The 26,108-nt window shown below is 41.0% G+C and overlaps 3 protein-coding genes across 3 annotated transcripts; 2 read left to right on the top strand and 1 right to left on the bottom strand.

The window, feature by feature from the left end:
* Nucleotides 1-260: 260 nt before the first annotated feature.
* On the bottom strand, nucleotides 261-1,345 carry LOC115357447 (14 kDa phosphohistidine phosphatase). The gene is made up of 3 exons (XM_030048882.1): nucleotides 1,115-1,345; nucleotides 614-738; nucleotides 261-474 (listed from the first exon to the last, which is right to left on the bottom strand). The coding sequence occupies exons 1-3, from the start codon at nucleotides 1,320-1,322 to the stop codon at nucleotides 382-384; spliced, it is 426 nt and encodes a 141-aa protein (XP_029904742.1). The 5' UTR covers nucleotides 1,323-1,345; the 3' UTR covers nucleotides 261-381.
* Nucleotides 1,346-9,575: 8,230 nt separating this feature from the next.
* LOC115357940 (uncharacterized) lies at nucleotides 9,576-25,564 on the top strand. Its single transcript, XM_030049700.1, has 26 exons — nucleotides 9,576-9,618; nucleotides 9,747-9,825; nucleotides 9,977-10,381; nucleotides 10,501-10,605; nucleotides 10,697-10,891; nucleotides 11,045-11,236; nucleotides 11,374-11,562; nucleotides 11,689-11,871; nucleotides 12,775-12,984; nucleotides 13,131-13,310; nucleotides 13,441-13,579; nucleotides 13,698-13,747; nucleotides 16,828-17,223; nucleotides 18,185-18,354; nucleotides 20,237-20,306; nucleotides 20,396-20,776; nucleotides 20,872-20,979; nucleotides 21,068-21,253; nucleotides 21,335-21,523; nucleotides 22,145-22,330; nucleotides 22,485-22,670; nucleotides 24,162-24,344; nucleotides 24,641-24,829; nucleotides 24,960-25,148; nucleotides 25,276-25,401; nucleotides 25,492-25,564. Exons 1-26 carry the CDS (start codon nucleotides 9,616-9,618, stop codon nucleotides 25,551-25,553), a joined length of 4,551 nt encoding a protein of 1,516 aa, XP_029905560.1. The 5' UTR covers nucleotides 9,576-9,615; the 3' UTR covers nucleotides 25,554-25,564.
* Nucleotides 16,638-19,346, top strand: LOC115358512 (E-selectin). The gene is made up of 7 exons (XM_030050531.1): nucleotides 16,638-16,679; nucleotides 16,828-17,223; nucleotides 17,412-17,516; nucleotides 18,185-18,364; nucleotides 18,734-18,823; nucleotides 18,922-18,943; nucleotides 19,278-19,346. Exons 1-7 carry the CDS (start codon nucleotides 16,652-16,654, stop codon nucleotides 19,321-19,323), a joined length of 867 nt encoding a protein of 288 aa, XP_029906391.1. The 5' UTR covers nucleotides 16,638-16,651; the 3' UTR covers nucleotides 19,324-19,346.
* Nucleotides 25,565-26,108: the final 544 nt, after the last annotated feature.

Raw genomic sequence — 26,108 nt, 5'->3', positions numbered from 1 at the left:
ACGTATAAACAAGAGAAAGTTAAAAGGGAGAATCATTTGTTGAATAAGGGAAACTATGTTGGCAAAGTTTATACATTTTGTTTTTGATGGCATCAGAAGATGAAAGTTCCAATCTTTAACAGGATAACTGGGCCAAGGCTTTGTGTAAACATATATTAGTGGCTCACATGTCCTTCACTTTGTCATATTTAACTGCTTCTCTTCAGCTAGTGGCTGCTGTTTTTCCAATAAGCCACTATTCACACAGCTGTCACAGAGTCGGCATGAAATAGAGGATGGCTTTATTTATCGGGTGTACAACAGAATTATGGTAATCATGTTCAAACTGAAATATGGACAAACTCTGGAAGTGAGATCAAAATTACTCCACAGGTTTTCGCCCTATTTTTTGTCATCAGACCAGGTGATCTCATAGTCACTGAAGGCACTCTTCAACTTCTCTGCTGACACTGCATGGTCTGCTTTGCCAAAGGCCTGAAAAGGGTTGTAAAAACACCAATAGCTCATTAAAACACTGCTTCCCTTGAAAAACACTTTAAATGTGTCTGCAAAATGCATTTTGACATCTAATCCACTGTACAAGTAACACACTGTTCAGAGTTAATGCACTTACAGTTGATTCACCAAACACCCTTAGTTTTTTGTCTTGGCTGTTGTGCTCAATCTTCCCTCCTCCAAGGCATTTGCACTCCATTCCCAAGGCCTCCATGGCTGGATTGACCTTGTCAAATATATGATCTGAAAAATCACACACAGTCTGGTTAGTTGCACTAAGCGGCCCTTGAACAATCAACAATTTATCCAGCAAGTTCAGACCGAAGTAAAGCTCATGTAAAATATTCTGAGTCCACAGCCTGCTATTAATAAACAGAAATCTGTTTCCTCCATCAGCCAAAGTAGCCTTTTACAGAATAAAGGCTGGTGTGCCTGCATTTCTGTTGATGTGTACTTATCTATGGCTGGGTGCACCATATGGACCTTAAGATATGGGTTAAACTAGCCTATGCTGCAACAGTCCACGTTATTTGTGTCAAATCCGTTTGCACGTCATCTGCAGCTGAAATACTGCATGATATCATAAAACAAGTGGCCACACGCAGCACTGCCAACTTACTGTGATACTCGGCACTTTTGGTGCCTCGGACTATATCTTTATGCACGCTGCCATCTTTCACTGTTATTCTCACTAGTATGTACTTAAAGGTTCCTTCTGGATCAATCTCTACATCGGGGACTTTAGCCAGAGTGTCTGCCATTGTAACTGTGGCGATACGCAAAGAGCCAGAGACCCTGAACACAGCTCTTCCGACCGCAGACAACATGGTGCGCCCGTACAACGTCCTTATTTGGATTAGGGCGTTTCTTTTCTCTCTTAAAGAGACATGCGCTACAGTCAGTTTAAAGGTGCAGTCAGCATATTTTAAAAGTCTGTTCTGCTGTTGTTACTGTATTATTTTTTTTTCTCCGCTGCAGACAAAAATGTTTCCCCCTCATAGAGATTTATGCTGCTTCACCAGTAGATCATATGAAATAAAAATAGGCTACTGAAAAAAAAAAAAAATCACAGTGGAGATGACATTTAAGACAGCGTTCCCCAACCCAATCCTCACGGACCCCCTGTCCTGCAGATTTTTGTTTCAGCTCTGCTCGTTCACACCTGATCCATTTCCAAGTTCAGCTTTCGTAATTGTTTTATTTAAATTCATAAATATTTTATAAATGTTACTCTAATAACTGCAAGAAATGGACTAATAGGCTACCTAGTCTGTACAGGCCCACTGTGATTCTGATTTATTTTCATGAATGAAAATATTTCAAACCTGCTGTATACCAAGAGATGCTTAGAAGAACAGTAGGGCTAAAAGTTGCTGAGTCTCACTTTCTCATGGCAGAAAGTTTTGTAATTTGCAGTTGCATTTTGATTCTTCAGTATACGTAACTTAAGTAAGCCACATAAAGGCCCAAAACGTCTGTGAGGTCCAGTCTGAGATACAAGAAAGGCCTGATATCAAAAGATTCAGTAAGGCTCTTTGTCTTCATATTACAGCTCTAAATCTTATCTAGATCCTTCTTTATGAGTAAAATGTTCATGTGGCCCTCAAACAGTTTATGGCCACACGAGGTAAGTGTCCCACCCACTGTCTGTAGACCAGAACCCAACTGTACATCCCTCAGACGTTACATATTGCTGTATGTGCTGGTACCTGTAGTGTATTTGTGTAAAATGAAAATGATGCACATACTCAGTAAATGTGTTCTTACTATGCTGTATATTGTTATATGAGATCTCTGTAGTGAAGTAGGTGATGAATTATTGCACACAATCAGTCATTGCAGTGACACTAACTGGCAAAAAAAAAAAAAAAAACTCTAACACACCCATGTCTGACGGTAAGTATGAATTGTCTGACAATAGCAGTTCCTCTGTAGCATGTAACCTCTATGGCCTTTTCTCAATTCAGTTTTAGATGGTAGTTTTCTAACATCAATAACCAAAAAGATGTAATATTACTTGTTTCATACAGTTTGTGTAAAAAAAAAAAGGCAAAATAAAAGTTTGACCACAATTTAAATGCTATTATTACCTTTATTATCATTGTTATTATTACTACTATTATTATTGTGATTGATTATTGTGATTTTTAATGCTGATCAGCACTTCCGAAGCGGCGTTTCAGTCTCTTCCAGATTCTGCTAAAAAATCCACGCACTCCCTTCTTCTTTTTCTTCTTCTGCTTGTTCTGGTCCTCATCTGTGGAGGTAAAAAGTACTGTGCATGTAGAGATGCTCTCATATGAAAGAGCACAGATTTGCACATAGATCATTTTTTCTCAGCTGACTCCAGTGAGGCTCCATAGCAACTTAAATACTTGGTGGTTTTAGTTTCATGGTATTTTCTCCTGATATCAAAATGAGCAACAACTCACCGTGACTCTCGACAAGCTCCACCCTGCCAACCTCAGGAGTCTAAAAAAAAAAAAAAAAAAAAAAAAAAAACGCACAATATTAAGCGATCAATCATAAATAAATACAAGCAACAAGAAAAGGGAAAGTTATGATTGATAATAAAACTGACTGTCTAACTTCAGTGCAGATATGTTTCTGTAGTATGATGACATTTTTAGGTAAGCAATCAGTTCTTACCTCATCACCACTGCAGGCTGACATCTGTGGAATGAGGTTCTCCTCCTGTGCAGCATCCTGAAGGAAGAATCAGAGAAAAACATTAAAAATGATTTAGTATGAGATATTTCATTCCCATAAGACACTTTCTTTCTTTTTTTTTTTTTTTAGATTTGGTTTGTTTCCTACCTCAAGGATGATGTGGGCCGTCACATTCAAGTCAGCAATCAGAGGCAGGGTTGCCCCCATCTCAGAATCCATGGGTTTGTTCTGCAGGTCAATCACTGTGTCCACCTCGGTCTCCATAATGACACAAGATGCTTTCTCAGACTGTGAACACAAAACAATTTCAAATCATTTTGATATAAAAACGTGTTCACAAATAAATACAAGCAACAAGAAAAGGGAAACTTATGATTGGTAATAAAACTGACTGTTTAACTTAAGTGCAGATATGTTTCTGTAGTATGATGACATTTTTAGTTAAGCAATCAGTTCTTACCTCATCACTGCAGGCTGACATCTGTGGAATGAGGTTCTCCTCCTGTGCAGCATCCTGAAGGAAGAATCAGAGAAAAACATTAGAAATTATTTAGTATGAGATATTTCATTCACATACAACACTTTCTTTTTTTAGATTTGGTTTGTCTCCTACCTCAAGGATGATGTGGGCCGTCACATTCAAGTCAGCGATCAGAGGCAGGGTTGCCCCCATCTCAGAATCCATGGGTTTGTCCTGCAGATCAATCACTGTGTCCACCTCGGTCTCCATAATGACACAAGATGCTTTCTCAGACTGTGAACACAAAACAATTTCAAATCATTTTGATATAAAAACGTGTTCACAAATAAATACAAGCAACAAGAAAAGGGAAACTTATGATTGGTAATAAAACTGACTGTTTAACTTCAGTGCAGATATGTTTCTGTAGTATGATGACATTTTTAGGTAAGCAATCAGTTCTTACCTCATCACCACTGCTGGCTGACATCTGTGGAATGAGGTTCTCCTCCTGCGCAGCATCCTGAAGCAAGAATCAGAGAAAAACATTAGAAATGATTTAGTATGAGATATTTCATTCACATACAACACTTTCTTTTTTTAGATTTGGTTTGTCTCCTACCTCAAGGATGATGTGGGCCGTCACATTCAAGTCAGCGATCAGAGGCAGGATTGCTCCCATCTCAGAATCCATGGGTTTGTCCTGCAGGTCAATCACTGTGTCCACCTCGGTCTCCATAATGACACAAGATGCATTCTCAGACTGTGAACACAAAACAATTTCAAATCATTTTGATATAAATACATGTTCAAGGCACCAAACATGCTGTGATGTAATGTGGAGACAGCCGTGATTTACCACAGCTTCCTTGTCAGCAATCAGCTCAGGAGCGTCCTCCGTCTGCTGCAGGAGCTCCTCTGCACACAGCTCAGAGCTCTCCTCAGAAATGTCTGCAGCTTCTTCCAGTCCCTCTTCCATGGCAGCCTCGCTCCCGCCATCCATGTGCTGAATGGCCAAAAGGACAGCCTCCCTGGCACTGAAGAAGCTGTCATCGTAGTCCACAAGTCTGAAAGACTGCAGCCTCTCAGCAAACCTGTTGTGGATCTGTGCCACCATGTCCTGAGCTGCAGTTTTGGACATACATTTCAGAAGACCGGAGGGGAAATACCCGAACTCTGACAGGCAAGGGGCCGCTGTCTCAGCCAGCAGTTTGCTTGTTTCGGCAACAGCAGCCTTGGCTCTGGTTGTATCAGCAGCAGCCCTGATGAAATCCTGAGTCTGGGAGTGTTGGCCATGAAGTTCTGGTTCCTCCAGGAGGAAATCCAGAGCTCTTGCCACTATCTCCACTACCAGGGTGTCAACATGCTGCTGAAGTGCCTTTTGCAGTGAGGAGACTCTGTAGTTTCTTCTGAACGATGGAGCAGCGTTCTGCAGCCATCTGAAGAAGGACAGGAGGACGACTTTGACATCCTTCTCTGCTGCGGGGCGGACAGCTGACAGGAGCATTTGAAGGCCCTCCAGTGTGATCTTCATGTGACAGGGAGAGAAAGAGAGGAAGAGTTCATGTGAGTTACTGTTACAGTGCAGCTGCTACAACACAGAATGCGATGAATTTAGTTTGTACCTTTCTGCCAAACTGCAGTGAAAGTTGCTGCTCTTTATGAAGCTCTGCCCAGAGCTCTTCCTCCATATGACTGAGGCAGTGGCGCCTCGCTATAGTCCAGGCCTGTGCACATCAGCAGCATGTTAGTCTCAATATGAACATCGTGTAGCTGTCGCTGAACATGTAAATAGAGGTTCTAGTATCTCAACTGAGGATGCTCTGTGTTATACTTACCAGTTCAGCTAGAAGCAATTCTTTTGCATCAGCCCTCTCTGCTATTCCCTGGAACCTTCAAAAACATGAAAGATTTTGTCATGTGTCTTTCTCAAAATGTTGCACCTTTTGTACCAGTTTGTAATGTAATATGTAATGTTATTTAACAAATGAAGGGTTTGACTCACTCCTCCAGGAAGCATCGTCCTGACAGCAGCCAGGCCTTCATGTTACCAACTGATACATGAGGAGGAACCTCTTCCTGCTGCTTCATGAGCAGGAACTGCCGCATGATCTTTTTCTGCAAGACACACACACAGTCTGCTTGGAACCGGAAAACACAAGACGCCCTCAACAAAATGCATCTTTACATTCCCAGTGAGTAGACCCACCTCTGCTTGGTACAGATCATGCTCCCTCTCTGAAAAAGAGGACGGTCTCATCAGCTGGACCTGCTGATGGACAAATTCAGTGTCCATGTGTGACACTGCTGGTTTACCTTGTGAGCAGAAGCAGAAAAGCATTCAGTTCATGAGTTAGATCATCATCAGCATCACTGAACACTACAGATGTCAGTCCACACCTACCTCACTGTGAAACCTGAACTGAACAAAGCTTTTGTCTCAACTAGCAACAAGTAAATAATCAGCTACAGAAAAGGTGTGTAGAAAGCTGAGAGTTGAAGGTTGACTGACATTCTGCCACTTGCACCCTCTGACTTCAGAATGTGTCATTGTGATGCAACAGTGTGTTGAATTTTGGTTTGGACACACGTGGGCACACTGCTGCACAGTCCACACAATGGCCTGTTTCAATTCTGCACTGTATATTGTTGTTTTTTCTAATTACAGGAAAGCTTTTCTGAACAAACTGTGCGAAATTACATTAACTAGCACCCAAAAACCTATGAACCATCACAGTGGTAAATTATTTAAAGTAATATTAATCACAGATTGTCATAACCAACAAACACAAAAACTCTACTTTTGACTTTCTTGATTTTATGTTTGTGCCAAATACTCAAGATGTCCAATCCCACAGATTACCATCACTGTCAAAAGTAAGAAATTACACAAAATGCAACATGGAGCACAGCACACCTCCTCAAAAACAACAACAACATTGTTTTCAGTACATATCATAGCATCAACCCTAACTACTTAGTTGGCAAAATGCACAATTTAAAGACATTTAGCTGAGAGGAAACAGAAAGAAAAATCATGTACAAACCTGCTGCAAGGAAAACTCAAGGTGTTTTGATTGCGGTGTTTTAAAGAAAATGTGCTCTGAAGGTTTAGACAGCTCAGCATCCACACACACCAAATGACTGATCCAAAGATCCACCACTCAGGTGTAGAAGGCATAGAATGTAGGCCAATATTCCATCACCACGGTGATGGGCCTGTTGTTGTCAGGATGAAGTGACCAATGAGACAAAACTCCAACTGTTCTTACTATTACAAACATAGTTTTATTAAATATATACAGACCAGATTGCAAGCATGAGGTCAGCTTTGGTCTAAGCTGTCACAGTTTTGCATGGTGCCAAATATGCCAGAGCAAAGACAAGATGAAACTCCTCGACAAGAACTTTTCCATATCATATATAGAAAATAAAATATTTGTGCAATCAAAAAGTCCACCATTTCTCTGCAGGCATTGTTGCATTTTATTTATTTGCTCTCTTATAAACGATACACACCTGTGAGCTACGAAGAATACTGAATCAAAGGAATCAGCTTCAATTTACCTTCCTACATGCTGGTTGCTCAGATATGCATTCAGCTGAGTCCTCATCTAAAAACTTTATATTCATAATGGTCTCAGTTTATTTTAATTTGTTTTTATTGCACATAAAAAATGCATAATACGAAAATTATATATACACAAAATATAGAGATTGGGAAGAGAAAACAACAACTTAAAAAGAAAAGTGCAGGAGGAGCCAAAAAAAAACAAAAAAAAAAAACATGAGACATGGAACATAAAAGCTAATACAAACAAATACATGGAAAATATAAGGGAAAACTCTTCACTATAAATTAATTTTTCTAATGCAAGGCTTCATCCATGATAGAGTCTCCAGCCGTATGCCAAGCAGCCACCAAAATATTTGTTGAGGTGTCCTTGACATTAAGCCTGGTCACCTTTGATGAAAGTTTAAGTCGCAATATCTAAAAGGGAAATTTCTCAATCTGTCATGACTCCTTATTTAAACGTCTTAATCAAAGTTTCAGGATACTCGTATCAGATTTTTGTTGTGTGTTAGTGTTGATTAGAAAAAGGGAAGTTTTAGTCAAGAGTGAGGGTGGAAAGGGTGGGTTGAAGGAGTCCGAGGGGCGGGTGGGGGGGTGGGGGGTGGGTGCTAGGCCGTATGCCTAGCAGCCACCAAAATATTTGATGAGGTGTCCTTGACATTAAGCCTGGTCACCCTTGATGAAAGTTTAAGTCGCAATATCTAAAAGGGAAATTTCTCAATCTGTCATGACTCATTATTTAAACGTCTTAATCAAAGTTTCAGGATACTCGTATCAGATTTTGTTGTGTGTTAGTGTTGATTAGAAAAAGGCACGTTTTAGTCAAGAGTGAGGGTGGAAAGGGTGGGTTGCAGGGGTCGGGAGGGGTGTGTGTGTGTGTGTGTGTGTGTGTTTGGGGGGGGGGGGGGGGGGGGGGGGGGGGGGGGGGGGGGGATCAGGCAGTTCCTCTGTGGCTCAGACAGGACGGATATGAACCATCACTTCTGGAAACACTGGCAGCCAGCAGGCGCCTCTGCTACTCCCTCACACTAGTAAAACACTTTTCCCATTCCCAGGGCTCTCATAAAAATACCAGTTAAGTGTGTGTTAACTGTCATTGCATTGTTTACCTTTCTTTCTTGTTTTGCTGAGCACATCCTTTGACACGAGGTGCCCATAAATGACAGTGTTAGGTAAGGTTTGTAAAAAGCAAGGACAATGCTGCATAGCCAACAGCCGTGTCACTGGCACTGGCACTCTTGACCTTCTGTGCATTAACTTGACACATGAACCATAATGCCAACCCATAATGCCAACCCCCATGGGAAAAGTTTCCTTTTCCCATACCAGCTCCACATCACTTCACAAACATGGGACCTCCTCATTAGTGGTGCCAAAGACTACATTCTTCGCTTTCTTTTGTACCGAATGAACAATGACTAGAAATAACCTGATAATAATAATAATCCCAAGAGCTGGAAGCAGCGGGAATACCCTTTGCTCTGAATGTCTCTTTTTTGCTTTCACTCTTGGTGTCCCAGACACGGTGCCTTATCAGCTCGCATGCGTTCACAGCTCCTATACTGACAATTTCCTGCATATCTGCCTCACACTTCCTTACATCCCACATGGGCTGTGTGTGTGCACATTCCCGAGGAAATGTATCTTCCTCATGCTGTGCCATTCATTTTTTTCCCATGTTGTGTATGCTAATGTGCCTAATCTGCGCTGCATCGCACAAAAACACTCAAAAATAACAATTAATGATGATGATATTATTACGATTATGATTAAGGTCACACTTTATTTGGAAAGTGCAGTGCTATTCTGAAGGGACTGCAATGTGCAATTAAAATGTCCACCAAGTTTCAGGTGATAAAAATCATGAAACGCTATGTATAAGTCCATTATTCTAAGTATTCAGTCAGTGGGTTAAAGTTAGTTCAAGCATCATAAATAGGGTCAAGTTAGGGTTGAGGTCAGGGTTAGCGCATGATAGGTAGTTGCATGCCAACATTAAAGTAAAATAAACAGTCAATACAATAACAAAACAGTAATCATAATGATAATAATGATGCTAATAATAACAATAATAATTATTATCCCTCCTCTTCTTTTTCTGCTTATTATTATTGTTTTTATTTATCAGAATAAACTAATGATTAAATTCCAGTATTAACGATTACGTTCCGCTACCAGACAGTGGGACCATAAAAGGAAAGATGGGAAAGTTTCCAGAGGGCGGAGTTGGGATGGGGGAAATTCCACAGAAAAGCCCAGGGATCATGATGGCTTCCAGGAAAAAAGTGGACCGGGGCAGTGAGGTGTATAAAAGGAGGATGCAGCGCAGCAACAACAGAATCATCTCATCCTCAGTCACAGACAGACTAAAGAAATATTAGAGCACGTGCTGCAGACCATCACACAGACCTTTGCAATGGTGAGTGTGGAAATTAAATACATCAGTAAATAGAAATTTGTGCCTTCATTGCTTGCTTGTGGTCAGTGAAGTATCATTTTTAACCCTCTGCCTTTCTTTGTCTCTTTGTCTCTATTTGGTTCCCCCAGGAGTTCTGCTTTGGATTTCATCAAGCCCGTGGATCTAAGATCTCTACATCATGGATCACCTTTATCTTTCTATACTCAAGTATGTACTGTTTATGTAATGCAAATCTAATGCAAATATCACATTTAGCATCCAACTCTCACTCTAGTCTCTCAACTATATTTTTCCCCCAGATATGACACTTTTGTTTGATTGATTTGTCTCTCTTTGCATCTCTATCCTTCCTCCTCAGCACTGTGTATGTGGACTAGTGTAGACTGCTGGTCCTACTACTTCTCTAACAACACCATGACTTGGCAAAAAGCTAGAGAGTGGTGTCAGGAGCATTACACAGACATGGTGGCCATCCAGAACCAGGAGGAGATCACCCATCTCAATAGCTGGCTGCCTAAGAAGGATGGGTACTACTGGATAGGGATCCGCAAGATCCAAAATGTCTGGACCTGGGTGGGGACCAACAAGCCTCTGACAGAAGAAGCAACCAACTGGGCATCAAATGAGCCAAACAACGGCAAAAACGGAAAGATAGATGGGAAAAACGAGGACTGTGTGGAGATGTACGTGAAGAGGTACAACGAGCCGGGCAAGTGGAATGATGAGAGGTGTTCAAAGAGGAAGACAGCCCTGTGCTATACAGGTGAGAAAATCCATGAGTACATTCATTTCACCCTTTGTGTTTTAAGCATCGGAGATACAGCACAAAAACTGTGCATTTGTGCAAGCCAAATGAAAGTAACCATCCTCTTCTTTCCCCAGCTGCCTGTAAGAACAACTCATGCCAAAATGGGGAATGTGTAGAGACCATTAACAGCCACAAGTGTGAATGCTTCGAAGGTTTCTACGGGGAGAAGTGCGAGCAAGGTAAGAAAACACAATGGTGATTTTTTATTTTTTATTCAATTGCAGCAACAAGCTTAAATGTCTAATTTTATTTTGTTTCCTTTGTTCCCAGTCGTCAAGTGTAACAAAGATGAGGTGACGCTCCCGGAGAAAGTGTCAGAAGTCAGTTGTTCTCATACGAACGGCGAGTACTCCTATGACTCCATGTGCCAGTATTCCTGTGAGGAAGGATACCAGTTGAGCTCATCAGGATCCATGAGGTGCACTGCCAATGGAAGCTGGTCAGAGCAGCCTCCTACTTGTGAACGTAAGTTGCTTTCTCTGAGTTTTTTTTTTTTTTTTGGTCCATAACTTTTCATCTCAGAAAAACAGCAGGGACATCGCCACTGTTATATTTAGAAAACATGTGATTCATTAAAGAGGGAATTTGTTGTAAAGTATTTGCTCCCGCTCCCCACAGTGGTGCAGTGTAAGGAGCTGTCGACACCAGAAAGAGGCTTCATGGATTGCTCTGATCCTCTGGGCTCCTCCAGCTACCAGTCCACCTGTGTGTTTTCCTGTGAAGAAGGCTATGTACTGGCTGGCTCCCAGTCAAACAGCCTGCGCTGTGAAGGGTCCGGACTTTGGAACGACTCACAGCCACATTGCGATGGTACGGACTCGATTTGTTATGTTATTTATTCAATGAGATTTTATAAAATGAATTGCCTGAGGTCAAGTTCAGTCTGAATGGAAAAGCCAAATCATTTTTAACAGGATGACGGTTAAACTTCTCTTTCTATTTTGCAGCTGTCCAGTGCCCTGCTCTCCAGCAGCTAGAGAATGGAGCTGTCAGCTGTGAAGGTGATGAAGACATCAGGTTCAGCTACGGGAATGCCTGCAGCTTCAGCTGTGCCCCGGGCTACCGGCTGGTGGGATCCAGCACAGTGACCTGCACATCAGCGGCTGAGTGGAGCAAGGAGATGCCTCGTTGTGAAGGTGAGGCCCTATTTCTCAGGTCATTCTCAACTCCTCTAAATATGAGCACCAAGACATTTTATTTTATTTTTATTTTGTTTTTCTGGCCTACAAGTTGTAAATTCTCCTTTCGCTTTTCTCTGTTAGCTATTACCTGCCCAAAACCAGAGGGAGCTCACCTGCTTACTCAGTGCAACCACCCATCCGATGAACTACGGCCAGAATCCACCTGCAGCTTCAGCTGTGATCCAGGGTTTGAACTGCAGGGGGCGCCCACTATTCAGTGTTCTGAGAATGGAGAGTGGAATACAGGCATACCAACATGCAAAGGTATGATCACATGCTATGAATGTGTGTCTTTAGAGCCACTGCTTACTCCTGTAGCCTCAGATGTTTTCACCACCAGGATATTTGTGATTTTGTGCCACATAATGACATCTTAGTTTCCTTTTTCTTTCAGCGCTGCAGTGTCCTCCTCCTGCATCTCCTGTAGGAGGCCAGATCAGCTGCGTGACCCCCTCGCTCTCCTCATCTATCTCTGCTGGGACATCCTATACACAGGGCACAGTCTGTACCTTCAGCTGTGATGATGGCCATGAGCTCCAAGGTGCACTCAGCATGGAGTGCACTCTGGCAGGCCAATGGACTTCCACCCCACCAACCTGCACAGGTACACGGATGAACTCAAGTTATTTGCAGAAGTTTATCTGGATAGTTAACAGTTTTTAGGAATTGTTTTGCTGTTGCATCACTAAAGCAGAATCTCCTCTATCGTCCTGTGATGGTTAACTCTTTTATTCCCTCTGTCTTTTGCAGCAGTGAGATGCCCCTTGCTCGAGGCTCCTGTTAACGGTGCTATCAACTGTTCAGACCCTGAGCTGAAATACAACTCTGAGTGCTCCTTTACATGCAACCAAGGCCACTCGTTACATGGATATGAAGTCGCCATCTGCGATCGTCATGGCAACTGGACCGCAGAGCAGCCTGTTTGCCAAGGTAAGGGTGAAAGAATAAGAGGAATATGAGGTTTGCATCCTTACGTTCCTGTGATCTTTGAATGGTCAAAATACCAGTTTGACATGTCTCATCTCACATTTGATTGTGTATGATCACATGCTATGAATGTGTGCCTTTAGAGCCACTGCTTACTCCTGTAGCCTCAGATGTTTTTACCACCAGGATATTTGTGATTTTGTGCCACATAATGACATCTTAGTTTCCTTTTTCTTTCAGCACTGCAGTGTCCTCCTCCTGCATCTCCTGTAGGAGGCCAGATCAGCTGCGTGACCCCCTCGCTCTCCTCATCTATCTCTGCTGGGACATCCTATACACAGGGCACGGTCTGTACCTTCAGCTGTGATGATGGCCATGAGCTCCAAGGTGCACTCAGCATGGAGTGCACTCTGGCAGGCCAATGGACTTCCACCCCACCAACCTGCACAGGTACACGGATGAACTCAAGTTACTTGCAGAAGTTTATCTGGATAGTTAACAGTTTTTCGGCATTGTTTTGCTGTTGCATCACTAAAGCAGAATCTCCTCTATCGTCCTGTGATGGTTAACTCTTTTATTCCCTCTGTCTTTTGCAGCAGTGAGATGCCCCTTGCTCGAGGCTCCTGTTAACGGTGCTATCAACTGTTCAGACCCTGAGCTGAAATACAACTCTGAGTGCTCCTTTACATGCAACCAAGGCCACTCGTTACATGGATATGAAGTTGTCATCTGCGATCGTTATGGTAACTGGACCGCAGAGCAGCCTGTTTGCCAAGGTAAGGGTGAAAGAATAAGAGGAATATGGAGGAGGAATATAAGGATTGCATCCTTACGTTCCTGTGATCTTTGAATGGTCAAAATACCAGTTTGACATGTCTCATCTCACGTTTGATTGTGCATCCACAGCTTCTCCTGCACCTCTGATGAGCCCCACCACCATAGGCATGGCAGCAGGGGGCGCTGTGACAGTGTCCGGCCTGTCCCTGGCTCTCTGGCTGCTGAAGAGACTGAAGCCAAAAGGAAAAAACAAGTTTGAGCTTAACAGGTCAGTTAAGAGACTTGGTCACTTGGTTCAGTTGTATTTTTCCTTCTTGCATAGCGTAAATACTCTATATTTCTGTGTTCAGCCGTAACGCTCATCTCCTTCTTCTGTTGTCTTTCAGCACGTCAGACATAGAGGACCCTCCACAGGTCTACAAGAACAGCATTGACAGCCTCATATAGAGCACAATCACAGGTAAATACAATGCATATCTTGCTGTCATTATGTCTAATTCTAACCCAAACCCAAATTTGTCAAGAGGTGAAGATGGTAGCAAATTTTAACATAGACTGTCTCTGTTTTTGCAGAATCCTTCTGAGTCCACTTTGATACAGTTGAGTCAACAACGATATCTGCAGGAAAGGACAACATGGGAGCAGCAAATCTGATTATTTAAAATAGTTTTACTTGTGTGTGTGTGTGTGTGTTCGCTGTTTGCAGGTCATAGTAATTCACGCACACGGAAATAAGTATGAATATGTCAGGGCCATCAATTCCTGCTGTAATGGTGGGAGAAAGAGCTTTTTTCATGTGTTTGGTGGCTGTACACTGTATACGTATGTACTGTTGTTCTGTAATGTCCTACAGACATACATGTCCTTCCAATGGGAGTTTTATTTTATTATTGAACACATTGTTCTACAGCTATATGTTTATACAGGAAAGGCGACTACTATTAGGTAATTATAGTTATAGAGTATTTTACAAATTTCAGAATTTTTCATGAGGTGTTATAATATGTGACACAATGTTGCATAATGTTGCAGGTTGCCATGTCTTTGCAAAACTGTGAAATACTTCAGCATATATATTTCAATATTTATGTACTATTTATTTAACAGCTGTGTGATGCATATGTAGTGTTTGTTGTTATTTCATTGTTAAAAATGTTGAATTCTTAATAAAATAAAATAAAAAAAAAAATCATCAGTCATCTCTGTTATTCGTTGCTGAACATGTATTGTCTTGCTGCATCCTGCTCAGTATTTATGGTCATTTCAAACATGCATAGAGTTCACACAACAGGAATCTGCAGTCAAGGTGGGCAAGGGGGCACCTGTCAGTCCCACACATATAATGCCAAGTTACACACACATTGCAATCACTGACTTCTGTCTCAACATGGCCTGGACACAGAAATTTCAGGTTTCGATGACTTAGCTCCTCTCAGGGCTGAGTCAGGCTGAACCCCCTCCACATATGGCATACATCCACATCCCGTCTGTCTCCATTAGCGCCTGTCTGCAAGGGTCCAGGCGGTCAGAATGCTTATATAACAACATGCAGAGGTTGAAGTCCATATTGCAGTTGCAATCAATTTTTTGACATAATTGCTATTGTTTGTTTTGCCAGATTTAGAGTTTCTTGTGTCAGCAGTTTGGAAGGGGCAGACACAGATCTGATGTCTCAGCTCAGGGGTGAAGCAGTTCCCACCAGCAGCACTGGCTCTCTCGGGCACTGCTTCATGTCACAACATACCAAGCTAGAGTGTCACTCACAACATAAACTAGGATATTCAGGACATCAGGGACTACGTGTATGGATATTATCTTATAAATGATAACTTCTCTTCTGTTCTGTCCATACATATTTAATATGTAGATATTTGGCAGATATATTTCATCATACATTAAGGCTATTCAAAGGTTTAAAGGTGAACGATCTATAGATATTCTATAGGGAGGTTAAGTCCTCTTAGAGGAGTTCATTCAATTCTATGTTTGGCATTGAGCTCATAGTTAGTGCTGCTGTTGTACTGGACTGCATTTCGTTGAGAGCTGTTTCTACTATTATGTCCCCCTCATTGTATATAAATAGGGAGGACAAAAAATTAGAAACACCTCTCAGTATAATGAAGTCCAACCTCACTACAACCTCAGTAATAAACATAGAATTAAATGTACACATTCTCCACAACACAAACTGAACATTATAAACTGTCTTAAAAGGTATAATTTATGTCAGAGCTGCTGCATTGAACTGCATTAGACTGTACAGGTGGACCTGATAAAGTGGTATTTTAGTGTATTTGACTTTTTTAGGGTATGCAGAGTTTTTTTTTCTTTTGTTATTTCTTGTGTTTATGTCTCTAAAGATTTATATTTGTCTCTTTGAGTGTTGAGAGATATATTTTGTGTAGCCTACTACTGTTCCTGTGCAATGTCTGGACAATGTGCTTATTTATTTCAGGAACTTACAGGAATGTATTTCATGAATGTTATATGAGAGTTCTGTTGAATAACTATTTATCTGTTTTGGTGTTAAAAAAAAAAAAAAAAAAAAAAAAAAAACATCATGAAGTTCAGCATCCAACATTACTAAGACAATTTTTAATTCCTGTAAGAGTCATATTCTGTTAACTAGAGAATTAACTGTCCCTCTGTCCTTTAAAACGTACCACATAGTACTTATTTTCTGATTTTCTGGAGATTTCATTTTGGAATTAAATGCTTCATATCAACACAGATGATGGTCTTCACAATGCATTTACTGCTCGCAAAGGTTTTATACTAGATCATAATTTTAATAGTGATCAGTAATGTGCTTTGCTGTCACAACAGCTGTTTTTTTTTTTATCTTCTTTTTTTATACATTCATATCTGACTGGAAAACCCTGAGTTCACCTTTGCCGGGAAAGGGTGGCATTTCCTTGGAGGTCTGTCCAGCAGTAACAATTCAGTCATTCAGTCAGTCACTCATCACATCTATTCACTCTTCTCTACAGTAAACAAATGCATCCAGGTATTCTATGATAATGTTGGGCTGATTGCATCCCAACTCAAGTATAAAAACCAAAGACAGACACTGGTCCTCACCTGCCATATACGCTACAGTACCACTGACTTACCATTCAGGTCATATAGTACGGTAAGAATATTTTTATTATCAAGAATTCATTTATATTCAACCATGCAGAAAATGCTCATGTTAGTGTATTCAAATAACAATTCAACAATTATAAAGTAAGCTCTTATTCAGTCATTTTTCATCATGACATCTGAAGATAATTTAGCTTCTGACTATTGTAATTTGTATTTGTATTTAATTTGGACAGAAAAAATATCACAAGGTGTTATGAAGTGGACACTGATCTTCCTCCTTGGTGAGTATTGGCTTTATTGCTGGGTTAATATGTAAAATAAATGGTTGATAAGTAGACATTTTTATGGCCTTAACCTTAAATTTTCCCTGAACACTGAAAAAAAAAACAAAAAAAACATCTCAAGTGTTCTTTTTCATTCTACGTAAAGGTAGTGCCTTGGTTGTGGGCACCATGGGCTGGACTTATCATCACTCTAACAACAAGATGAACTGGTCCCAGGCCAGAGAGTTTTGTCAGAACAACTACACTGACATGGTCGCCATCCAAAGCCAGGAGGAAAATGACTACCTGGTGTCTCTGCTGCCAAACAGAAGTTCGAGTCCATATTATTGGATTGGAATCACGAAAGCCCACAAAAATGACCCGTGGACCTGGGTTGGAAACAACAGCACATGGATTGGTGACCATTCGTGGGCGCAAAATGAGCCTAACAACAACCACAGCACAGAGTTTTGTGTGGAGATCTATGTGAACGGAGGGGCAAACAGAGGGAAGTGGAACGATGAGAAATGTGCCAATTTGAAATACCCTGTTTGCTATAAAGGTACGCAAGAACACAATTATACACCAGATATCACTATGCATTTACATCATGCATTTTTTTTTTTCAGCTGCGGGGTGTAAATTTTTATATCCATATTAATGAACTGAGAATTTTCAGAAGGCTGTCATGGGACAGTAATTCAGCCCCAGTTTCGAAGGTGTTTTTTTAGTAATGCAATGTCTTGACAGCCCAATGTACTGCAACATCATGTGGGAGAGGGCGGTGCCAGGAGACGATCAAAAACATTACCTGCCACTGTGAGCCTGGCTTTGAGGGAGACAGGTGCCAAACAGGTAAGGAGAAAATGATTTGAAAATTCTTCACCACCTGCCACCCGTGTACATTTTCTTCCATACCATGAGAGGCAGCTACAGTAATGTGTCGATTGATTCTGGATAGTTTATGCACTATGTGTACTGTGTGAAGATGGGGAGCCAGTGAAATAAAAAAAATTAGATGCTCTGGTCCCTATGGGAATATAAAACACTGTCAGGGCCAGCAGTGGTAAGTTGTACCCCTTTTAATTCACATACTGATGTGTACAATGAAGTATTCTTTCTTTATTAACAGGATAACCTCTTTAGAGTTCAATGACCTGTACTGAAAATCCCCTGAACATTCAAAACTATTTTTTTTTTAAAGAAAAATGTATATTGTCATCAAAAACACATAAGATTTATCACCTAATCCTGGATCCTATGGCTCAAAAATGTCTTTATGTTGAATCTGCGTGTGCTTACTCTTGTTGAACTAACATAAAAAAACCCTACAATGATGACTGTCACTTTGCCCTCGGCATCTGCTTCCTCTGTTTCCTGGGGCCAGACTCAGAATCCATTCCAAACATCATCTATCATCTGCTAAATGTAGACGAAAAATGTTATTTTTTTTACTTGACACGGTAGGAAGAGGTCAAGAGAACTTATATCACCCTTGAACTTCAACCTGTGTGTGCCTCCAGCTGTGCAATGCGCCCCTCTGTCTCAGCCCGACGGCGGATACCTTAACTGCTCAGGAGAGAACCAGACGTTCAACTCAACCTGTACATTTGGATGTTACCTGGGATTCCTGCTGCTGGGCTCATCAGACCTTACCTGTGGCACTGACGGTGTCTGGAGTGGACCAAGGCCTGTTTGTGCAAGTAATTATCATCTCTTCTTAGCCAAGGTTGGACTGATCATTTTATTTTGCAGAGGAGGTCACACATTCAGGGGACAGTGACACTGGTTTTGTTGCTTCTCTGCAACAATGGATGCTGCTTGAACTAAATTATTATAACTTATTATTGTGATTATATTATTATTATTATTATTATTATTATTATTATTTGTAGTAGTAGTGGTAGTAGTAGTATCAATGGTGGTAGTAGTTGCAGTCATAGTAGTAGATCACCAGTACTCGTAGATTAGGAAATCACTTTCCTCTCAAATATGAACGAGCCTACAAAATTCATACTGTCAAATAAAACATTTCTAAGGATTCAAAGAACGCTCTGGTTTGATTTCTTCAGGCTATAAACAACTTCTAATGGCTGTAGCTGGGTGTGGGGCCTTCTCAGCCATATGCTGCATCTGCTTTTGCTGCATAAAGCACAGAAAGAGTAAGTCTCACTGGTTACATTATTTCAAAATTAAATTGCAGTGCAATTATTTTGCAACAGGCCGTGGCAGTAGCCTTTTTTTTTTTTTTTCCTCACAGGAAAGAAACTTGCCCAACCAAGGTCAGTGTTGAAATTGTATTCTTATCCCTGGCACCTCCACCCATATAGCACTGCATGTTATGATCAATATTTGAAAACAGAATTTCCAAAAGTGTTATATAGCTTTTTTTTTTTTTTTTAAAGGGAACAATAAAACATTAGCAATACTTCATCAACCCCAAAGTATAGCAGATTCAGTATAATGATTTTTCAGCCAGGAATTTACCCTCTATCCTTTGAAATATGCTATACATTGTTTTAAGAATTGCTATAAGTCATTTTGTGCACTTTTTACAAATATATGGTGTCTCATTTTAGACCAGTATATAACTGCCCATCTGTTTCTCTTTGTCAGGGAGCCAGAGGAAGTGACAAATCCATCTAATGAGACACTGGGCTGAAGGACAGCTGCAACCTCATTTACATTTTAATATGAAATCACAACTTGCTTAATGTGCTGTTATGCTCATTGTAAAGTAAATTATTACTGAATCATATGTAAAGGAAAACAGCCACAGGATGACATGGTTATATGCCAGGAATGATTTGTGGTTTGATTATAGTTTTTGATTTTTCTTTTCATTTGTTTTTTTTTTGTTTGTTTTGTTTGTTTGTTTTGTTTTGTTTTGTTTTGTTTTGTATTGTTTTAAATAAATGCACAAGCTTTGAAGTAGATGTATTATATAATGTATTTGTTGAAAGGGCCTGAGGGGTGTAATGGGCTCTTTAATATGCCAGATATATTTTGGACAAAACAATCAAGTTGCAGGAGAAATAAGCTGTCTTAGTGTGGTGTCACTGATGATGAAAATTAAATGAATTATCAAAAAAAGAAAGAAAGAAAAAGAAAAAAAACAACAACAACCAATGTCCAAGTATTAAAGAATTGAGGTGTGTGTGTGTGTGTGTGTGTGTGTGTGTGTGTGTGTGTGTGTGTGTGTGTGTGTGTGTGTGTGTGTGTGTGCGTGCTTGTGTGTGTGCATGTGTGTGTGTGCGTGCTTGTGTGTGTGCATGTGTGTGTGTGTGTGTGTGTGTGTGTTGGCTTGTTATGGGTGGGAAAACAACGCCTTCCTATGAAAGGAAGTCACGGTAAAGTAGATATTGCAAAACTGGGCATTGGCTCATCACTGTGAGAACAATGAAAAATCCTTTGCAGTTCCACTCTCGGTGAATGAAATGCAATGATAACAACAGCCACCTGCATGACAAAAAGGAGACAAAATGGTAAGACCATAAAAAATACAATACTCATATATGTATTAATACATGCATGCACAATTGTATAGTCATGATTTTGCCTTTAAGATGTTTCAGGAACCAATTCATGCTAGACAAAGCTTGCACCACGGACTGCTGATAGTTGCACTGATTGTAATTACAAAAGGTAAGTCTGCATAATGCTTTCAGCTGCTAAATACTGTTTCAGCTCCATTTGGCATTGCCCTCCAAATAAACCCATCTACCTGACCACAGACCTGACCACAGGAGGAGTACAGGCTTGGACCTACAATTATAGCATCAGCCCAGGCCGCAACTGGAATTCGGCCCGCCAGTGGTGCCAGCAGCACTTCACAGACATGGTGGCAATCCAGAACCAGCAGGAGATCAGTTTCCTTAACCAGCTGCTGCCCTACAACCCCAGCTACTATTGGATTGGCATTCGCAAGGTGGCTGGAGTTTGGACCTGGGTTGGGACCAATAAGAGCCTGACCACAGAGGCTGAGAACTGGGCGACTGGGGAGCCTAATAATGAACTGGAGGACTGTGTGGAGATTTACATCAAGAGGGGCAATGACATGGCCAAGTGGAATGATGAGAGGTGCAACAAGAGGAAGGGAACTCTTTGCTACACTGGTACAACTCTCAATTTAGCTCAACTGACTCATTTACCCATTCTTGTGTGCTTACTAAATATTGATCATGTGAGACCTTTCTCTGTTTGTGTGCAGCTTCTTGTTCCCAGGATTCCTGCAGTGTCCATGCAGACTGTGTGGAGACCATAGGAAACTACACTTGCCAATGCCATCCAGGTTTCCAGGAGCCACACTGTGAACAAGGTGAGTAAACATTGTTAAAATCCTGCCATGGCATCCCCTCTGTGATGAGTAAAACAATATTTTTTTTCTCTCCAATTTATCTTGCCAGCAATTGTGTGCCAAACCATCTTGGATCCGGAGCAAGGTTCTCACCACTGCTTCGACTCCTATGGGCCTTACAGTTTCAACTCTTCCTGCCGTTTCCATTGTAACCTTGGCTTTCGGTTGGTGGGGGCACCCAGACTGGTGTGCCAAGCCAATGGGCACTGGGACCACCCAGCTCCTCTGTGCCAGGGTATGAACTGGTTTCAACAGCATCAAATAAAAAATAGACAATCAAAGTTACAAGGAAAACATTTCTCATTTCCCATTGCAGTCAAACAGTGTCCAGCCCTGAATTACGCCCCTACTGGAGGTAGTATGGACTGCAGCCACCCCATTGCACCTTACAGCTACAACTCCACCTGTGAGATCAATTGTGATGAAGGCTATGAGTTCGTTGGCCAAAACCAGATACGTTGTGACCATACTGGCCAGTGGACTGCCGGTGTCCCAGCATGCACAGGTAATATGGTAATCTCTTAAAAAGGAATAATAGAATTACAAAGACAGAGATTAGAATATCCATACCATAACCACAGACCTATATGAAAACATACAGTTTTTTGGCCGTATTTGAACATGGTAACCTTTTAACCATTAAATAGAGGTTTCACAGAAATTCTATCTGAATTTCTGTGAAATTCCATCTGAACATTCTGTGAAATACTCTGCAACTGTCACTTTTCCTGTACAGTAACTTCCTGTGTTGTCATGCTTGAACTCTGTTAAAATAGTAACAGTCTGTTTACTATTACGTGTTAGTCCAATGGTTCAGGCGGGAGTCACTTCCTGTTCAGACTGGACAGGAAACACTTTTATCGGTTTATTTCACACTCTTTTGTGTCTACATTGGCAAACATCATAATGTTGAATGTTATTTAATGTGGGTAAGCAGTGGCCATTTCCCTTGACTGTAAATTATGTCAGCAATATTATTCACACCACCACCTTGCGCTCATGCAATGTTTATGAAAGTCGCGTTCAAGACAAGTTGCATTATTCATTCAAACTGACATATTCCACAAAAGGTCATTAACACCCACTGAGTGATCTGCATATGATGAATATCTCTGCTCCACTATAGTGAAGAAGTGCACTCCCATTTCCACCACTGCCATGGGCAATATGACATGTGTGGATGTTCTGGAGCCATTCTCCTTTGGCTCCAGATGTAGCTTCAACTGCTGGGAAGGCTACTACCTGACTGGACACAACACACTCACCTGTTTGGCCTCTGGAGAATGGAGTAACCACACACCAACATGCACTGGTGGGTTATAGATGGAGAATTGAAGCTTTCTGTCTGAAAATATAAAGCAGCACCTTGGCAACTACAGCCGCTTAATAATACACAAACTTCACAGTATACTTGGTATACATGGTTCATTCATACCATAGATAATAGTTGTTTTCTTCCTTTGCAGTGATACATTGCAACAGTCTAAAAGCTCCCTCTCATGCCTCCATACAATGTCAAGACCCAATAGGAGAGAACAGTTATGGGTCCACATGCACCATTCAGTGTCAGAAGGGATTTGATGTGATTGGCACCAACTTCACCAAATGTTCCTCACAGGGCAACTGGAGTCACGCCCTTCCTGTCTGCCAGGGTATGACCACGAATGAATGAGTCCTGACTGAGTTTTCTATGGGTTCCCACATCGTACTAAATACTTATCAGTCTCCTTGCACACCCGGCCACTTCAACAGTGCAATACCTTTATTTCAAAATCAGATTATATTTCCTCTTGCTTTATGTCTTCAGTTGATTCTTGAAATCACAAAATCCTCATCGCCAAATTATCAAAGTTCAGTTTTTCACCTAGTGCAATAAAATGGGTAAAATGGTATTTACAGACAGATGACAATGTGTTTGTGTGGATAACTCAGTGTCAGAAACTACTAGCATGCTGTTGGGGTACCTCAAAGTTCCATCTTGGGTCCTTTGTTGTTTTGTTTGCACAGTAATTAACAGTAATGATCACACATCCAATTGCTGGTACTTGGCTAATAATATGCTGACACTGTGGTCATACAGTATATGTACATGCTAAAAATAAGACAGAAGCTGTACAAGAACCATCAGTTGCCGGGGTCAGTATCTCCAACTGGCTTGTAACTTATGTACATATCTTAATGTCAGTAAAACAGTGTGCACGTTTGTTTCAAAGGTGAGACACAATGACACAGACCCACATGTGTTAGTTTAAGGAAGAGGCTTAAAATTTACAGAAATTTAAATATTTAGCTACTATACCTTCTGATTCACAATTCAATTTCAAAAATCATGTTAAAAAAATGATGAATAATTTTTTGTATTTAATCTGGCATATTGTAGCAACACCAGAAGTAATTTAACTACTGAGGACTCAATAAAGTATGTCGATGCTATGATTTTGCACGTGACATGTGCTTTACTAGCTGTACACAAACATGTAAGACAATTATAAACCCAGATGAGCAAACACTGGAATTTGTAGACAAAAAGCCCAACACTTATCATCCTCATAAAATCTGAAGGAAATCTGATTTCTAAAACTGGGCCAGGTTTAGAAAGCTTGCAGGTAGGCTACTGTACTTGTGTATAAACTTGTTCATGGCCTGCCCCCCTTTCACACAGTATGTTAATCAAGAAAAATCAAAATTCATCTTCTGGAGTGATTTACAACTCTTAGGTTCTTCTCCAAGTCTATTTAACTGTGTTTTTTGGACAGCCAAAACTGCTTTTATAACATACAATATAATAGTAAATGTGATGTCTGTTATTGCACTGTCATCTTGATGGTGTTGCATAAATTAAGAGTTTATTTGCAAAAACAGGTAAAACCATTCCTGGAGAAAAAAAAGAACTGACTGTTGTATGTATATGGACATAAGATATTTTCTGAATCCAAATCCAAAATTATGTTGCTAAAGCCATGTTGCCAAGGCATCAGCCTACCATTGATTTTTTGACTGATAGTACCTGGAAAAATATGGTTTACAGAAATTAATACAAATGGAGATGTCTGTTTTTGCAAATGAACTTTTCAAATGAACTTTTAAACTTTGTCTTGAAGTATTGAGCATAATTAGTTTCTTCCTGTTTCCACTCTCTCCAGCTAGGAGGTGTAATCTGATAACCGCTCCTCCTCACGGCTCCCTATCCTGTTTAGATCCAAATGGCCCCTTCAGGTTTGGTTCCAAGTGTGTGTCGGTGTGTGAGGAGGGCTTCCTCCTGAATGGGACTGACACTGAGTGCACCTTTCAGGGCACATGGAGCGCAGAGGTCCCGCAATGTTTTGGTAAACATTAATTATCATAAAAAATGGGTGATGTAATTCTTATTGTGTACACGTTAGAACCAGGGGAAAATTCTCACCCCCTCCTAGCTCCCTGTCCTGTTTTGATCCCTATTTGTTTTGTGTTTACATCTGATTTTCCATTATAATCAAGACAGAAACTGGAGCATTGACCTCTTGGCTTAGATGTTAGATCAAGGGTGAGGTCTTTTAGGAAAATACCCTCCTGGTCACTTTGTTTCAGGGGAATTTTTTGGTCTGAAAATAAGGGTTATTTTTTGATCAACTTTTACCTACAGCACGCTCATGCCCCCTACTGGCTGCTGCTCCACACAACGGCTCGATGAACTGCACCCACCCATACTCCCCGTTCAGTCATGGTTCCAGATGTGACTTTGGGTGCAATGAAGGTTTCTCACTGAGAGGAGCATCAAACATAACATGCAATGCCACGGGTCACTGGAATCAGGACCTGCCCACCTGCCAGTGTGAGGACCCTAACTTTAATTTACCAGTCACTGAGATCCCACACATAATACCTTGGAGTTGACTTGCTATTCTGGTAGTTAAACAGCTGATTTTATGTGAGAAATAAGCTCTGTCCTTTCAATACCACAGTGGTCCAGTGTGAAGCCATTCCTGCGCTGTCCTCACCCCTCTCCATGAACTGCTCCCACACTCTGAGGAACTTCAGCTTTGGCTCCCGGTGTCTTTTCACCTGTGAGGAGGGTTATTCCCTGAATGGGACAAAGGAGCTGTTTTGCTCCAGCAGTGGGCTCTGGAGTGACAATTTACCTACCTGCACAGGTAAAGCAGGCTCTGTTGAGTGATACTGATCCCTTATGCATGCGGCATTGTGCTCATAATTATAAAATTACAGAATTACTACAGTATGTGTGTGCTATATGGTGATGGTGGTGATTGTGTGTTCCAGAGCAGGGTATGCCTTTGAGGACTGCGATGCTGATGTCTACCGGCGCAGGGGCAGCCTCTGGTGTTGCTGTGCTCATCCTGATAGGACTGGGTCTCTTGATTGCCAAACAATTTAAGAGGAAAAAAGGTAAGACAAAATGACACCATATGTACGTTTACTCATAAAAGCTAACTGTGGCATATCAAGTGTTTTAATTCTTGCTTCTCACTTCTTCAGGAATTGTGGACTATGATATGGCAACGTGGAATGAGACAGAGAATTTAGGCTTTGAATTTTGATTTTTTTTTTTTTTTTTTTTTTTTTTTTTAGTCCTGTTCCTGGGCACACATCCAGTTTGCTTGTAATATTCAGCTGCATAGAATATTGTTATCCCACAATATTAGGAACAAATGACTGCAATTGTTACTATGTACCATATTTTATTATTATGATCCTGTACAGCTCAACACCGCCAGGGTTAGGAACTAAAGATGTATGTATACATTCATGGAGTTACTGAGTGCTTTGAATGACAGTGTCAACCAAATGGCAAACAGTATGTCATTAAAGAACCTTGAAATCATACCTGATGTAACAGAAAATATCAAGATATTTTTTTAGTTTGTGTGTTAGTTTTTGCTTTGTACACTGCCTGTATGTTAAATTGTCAACAGTATAAACCAAACTTGTACCATCACTCTCCATTTTTCTTCCACTTGTCCCTGTGATTACCATACACTACATCAAGTGTCCAGATCAGTGTTGGCATTCTTTCACCAGTGCTTGTTCAGTGTGACGTGGTATTGTGTGACCCTGTCTTGCTGGTGCCCTGTCACACTGCCCACTTTACCCGC

The sequence above is a fragment of the Myripristis murdjan genome, chromosome 4 (genome assembly GCF_902150065.1).
Source record: "Myripristis murdjan chromosome 4, fMyrMur1.1, whole genome shotgun sequence".
Classification (NCBI taxonomy): domain Eukaryota; kingdom Metazoa; phylum Chordata; class Actinopteri; order Holocentriformes; family Holocentridae; genus Myripristis; species Myripristis murdjan.
This window is presented reverse-complemented; position numbering and strand designations above follow the sequence as displayed.

What these genes read in the sequence shown, in the direction of transcription:
- LOC115357447 (XM_030048882.1), bottom strand. Translation starts at nt 1,322, where the DNA reads ATGTTGTCTGCGGTCGGAAGAGCTGTGTTCAGGGTCTCTGGCTCTTTG. An exon ending in CAAAAGTGCCGAGTATCACA is followed by an intron (nt 739 to 1,114) that starts GTAAGTTGGCAG and finishes GTGATTTTTCAG; the next exon opens with ATCATATATTTGACAAGGTC. An exon ending in GGGTGTTTGGTGAATCAACT is followed by an intron (nt 475 to 613) that starts GTAAGTGCATTA and finishes AACCCTTTTCAG; the next exon opens with GCCTTTGGCAAAGCAGACCA.
- LOC115358512 (XM_030050531.1), top strand. Translation starts at nt 16,652, where the DNA reads ATGAAGTGGACACTGATCTTCCTCCTTG. An exon ending in ATACCCTGTTTGCTATAAAG is followed by an intron (nt 17,224 to 17,411) that starts GTACGCAAGAAC and finishes ATGTCTTGACAG; the next exon opens with CCCAATGTACTGCAACATCA. An exon ending in AAGAAACTTGCCCAACCAAG is followed by an intron (nt 18,944 to 19,277) that starts GTCAGTGTTGAA and finishes TCTCTTTGTCAG; the next exon opens with GGAGCCAGAGGAAGTGACAA.
- LOC115357940 (XM_030049700.1), top strand. An exon ending in AGAGCAGCCTGTTTGCCAAG is followed by an intron (nt 13,311 to 13,440) that starts GTAAGGGTGAAA and finishes GTGCATCCACAG; the next exon opens with CTTCTCCTGCACCTCTGATG. An exon ending in CAATTTACCTACCTGCACAG is followed by an intron (nt 25,149 to 25,275) that starts GTAAAGCAGGCT and finishes TGTGTGTTCCAG; the next exon opens with AGCAGGGTATGCCTTTGAGG.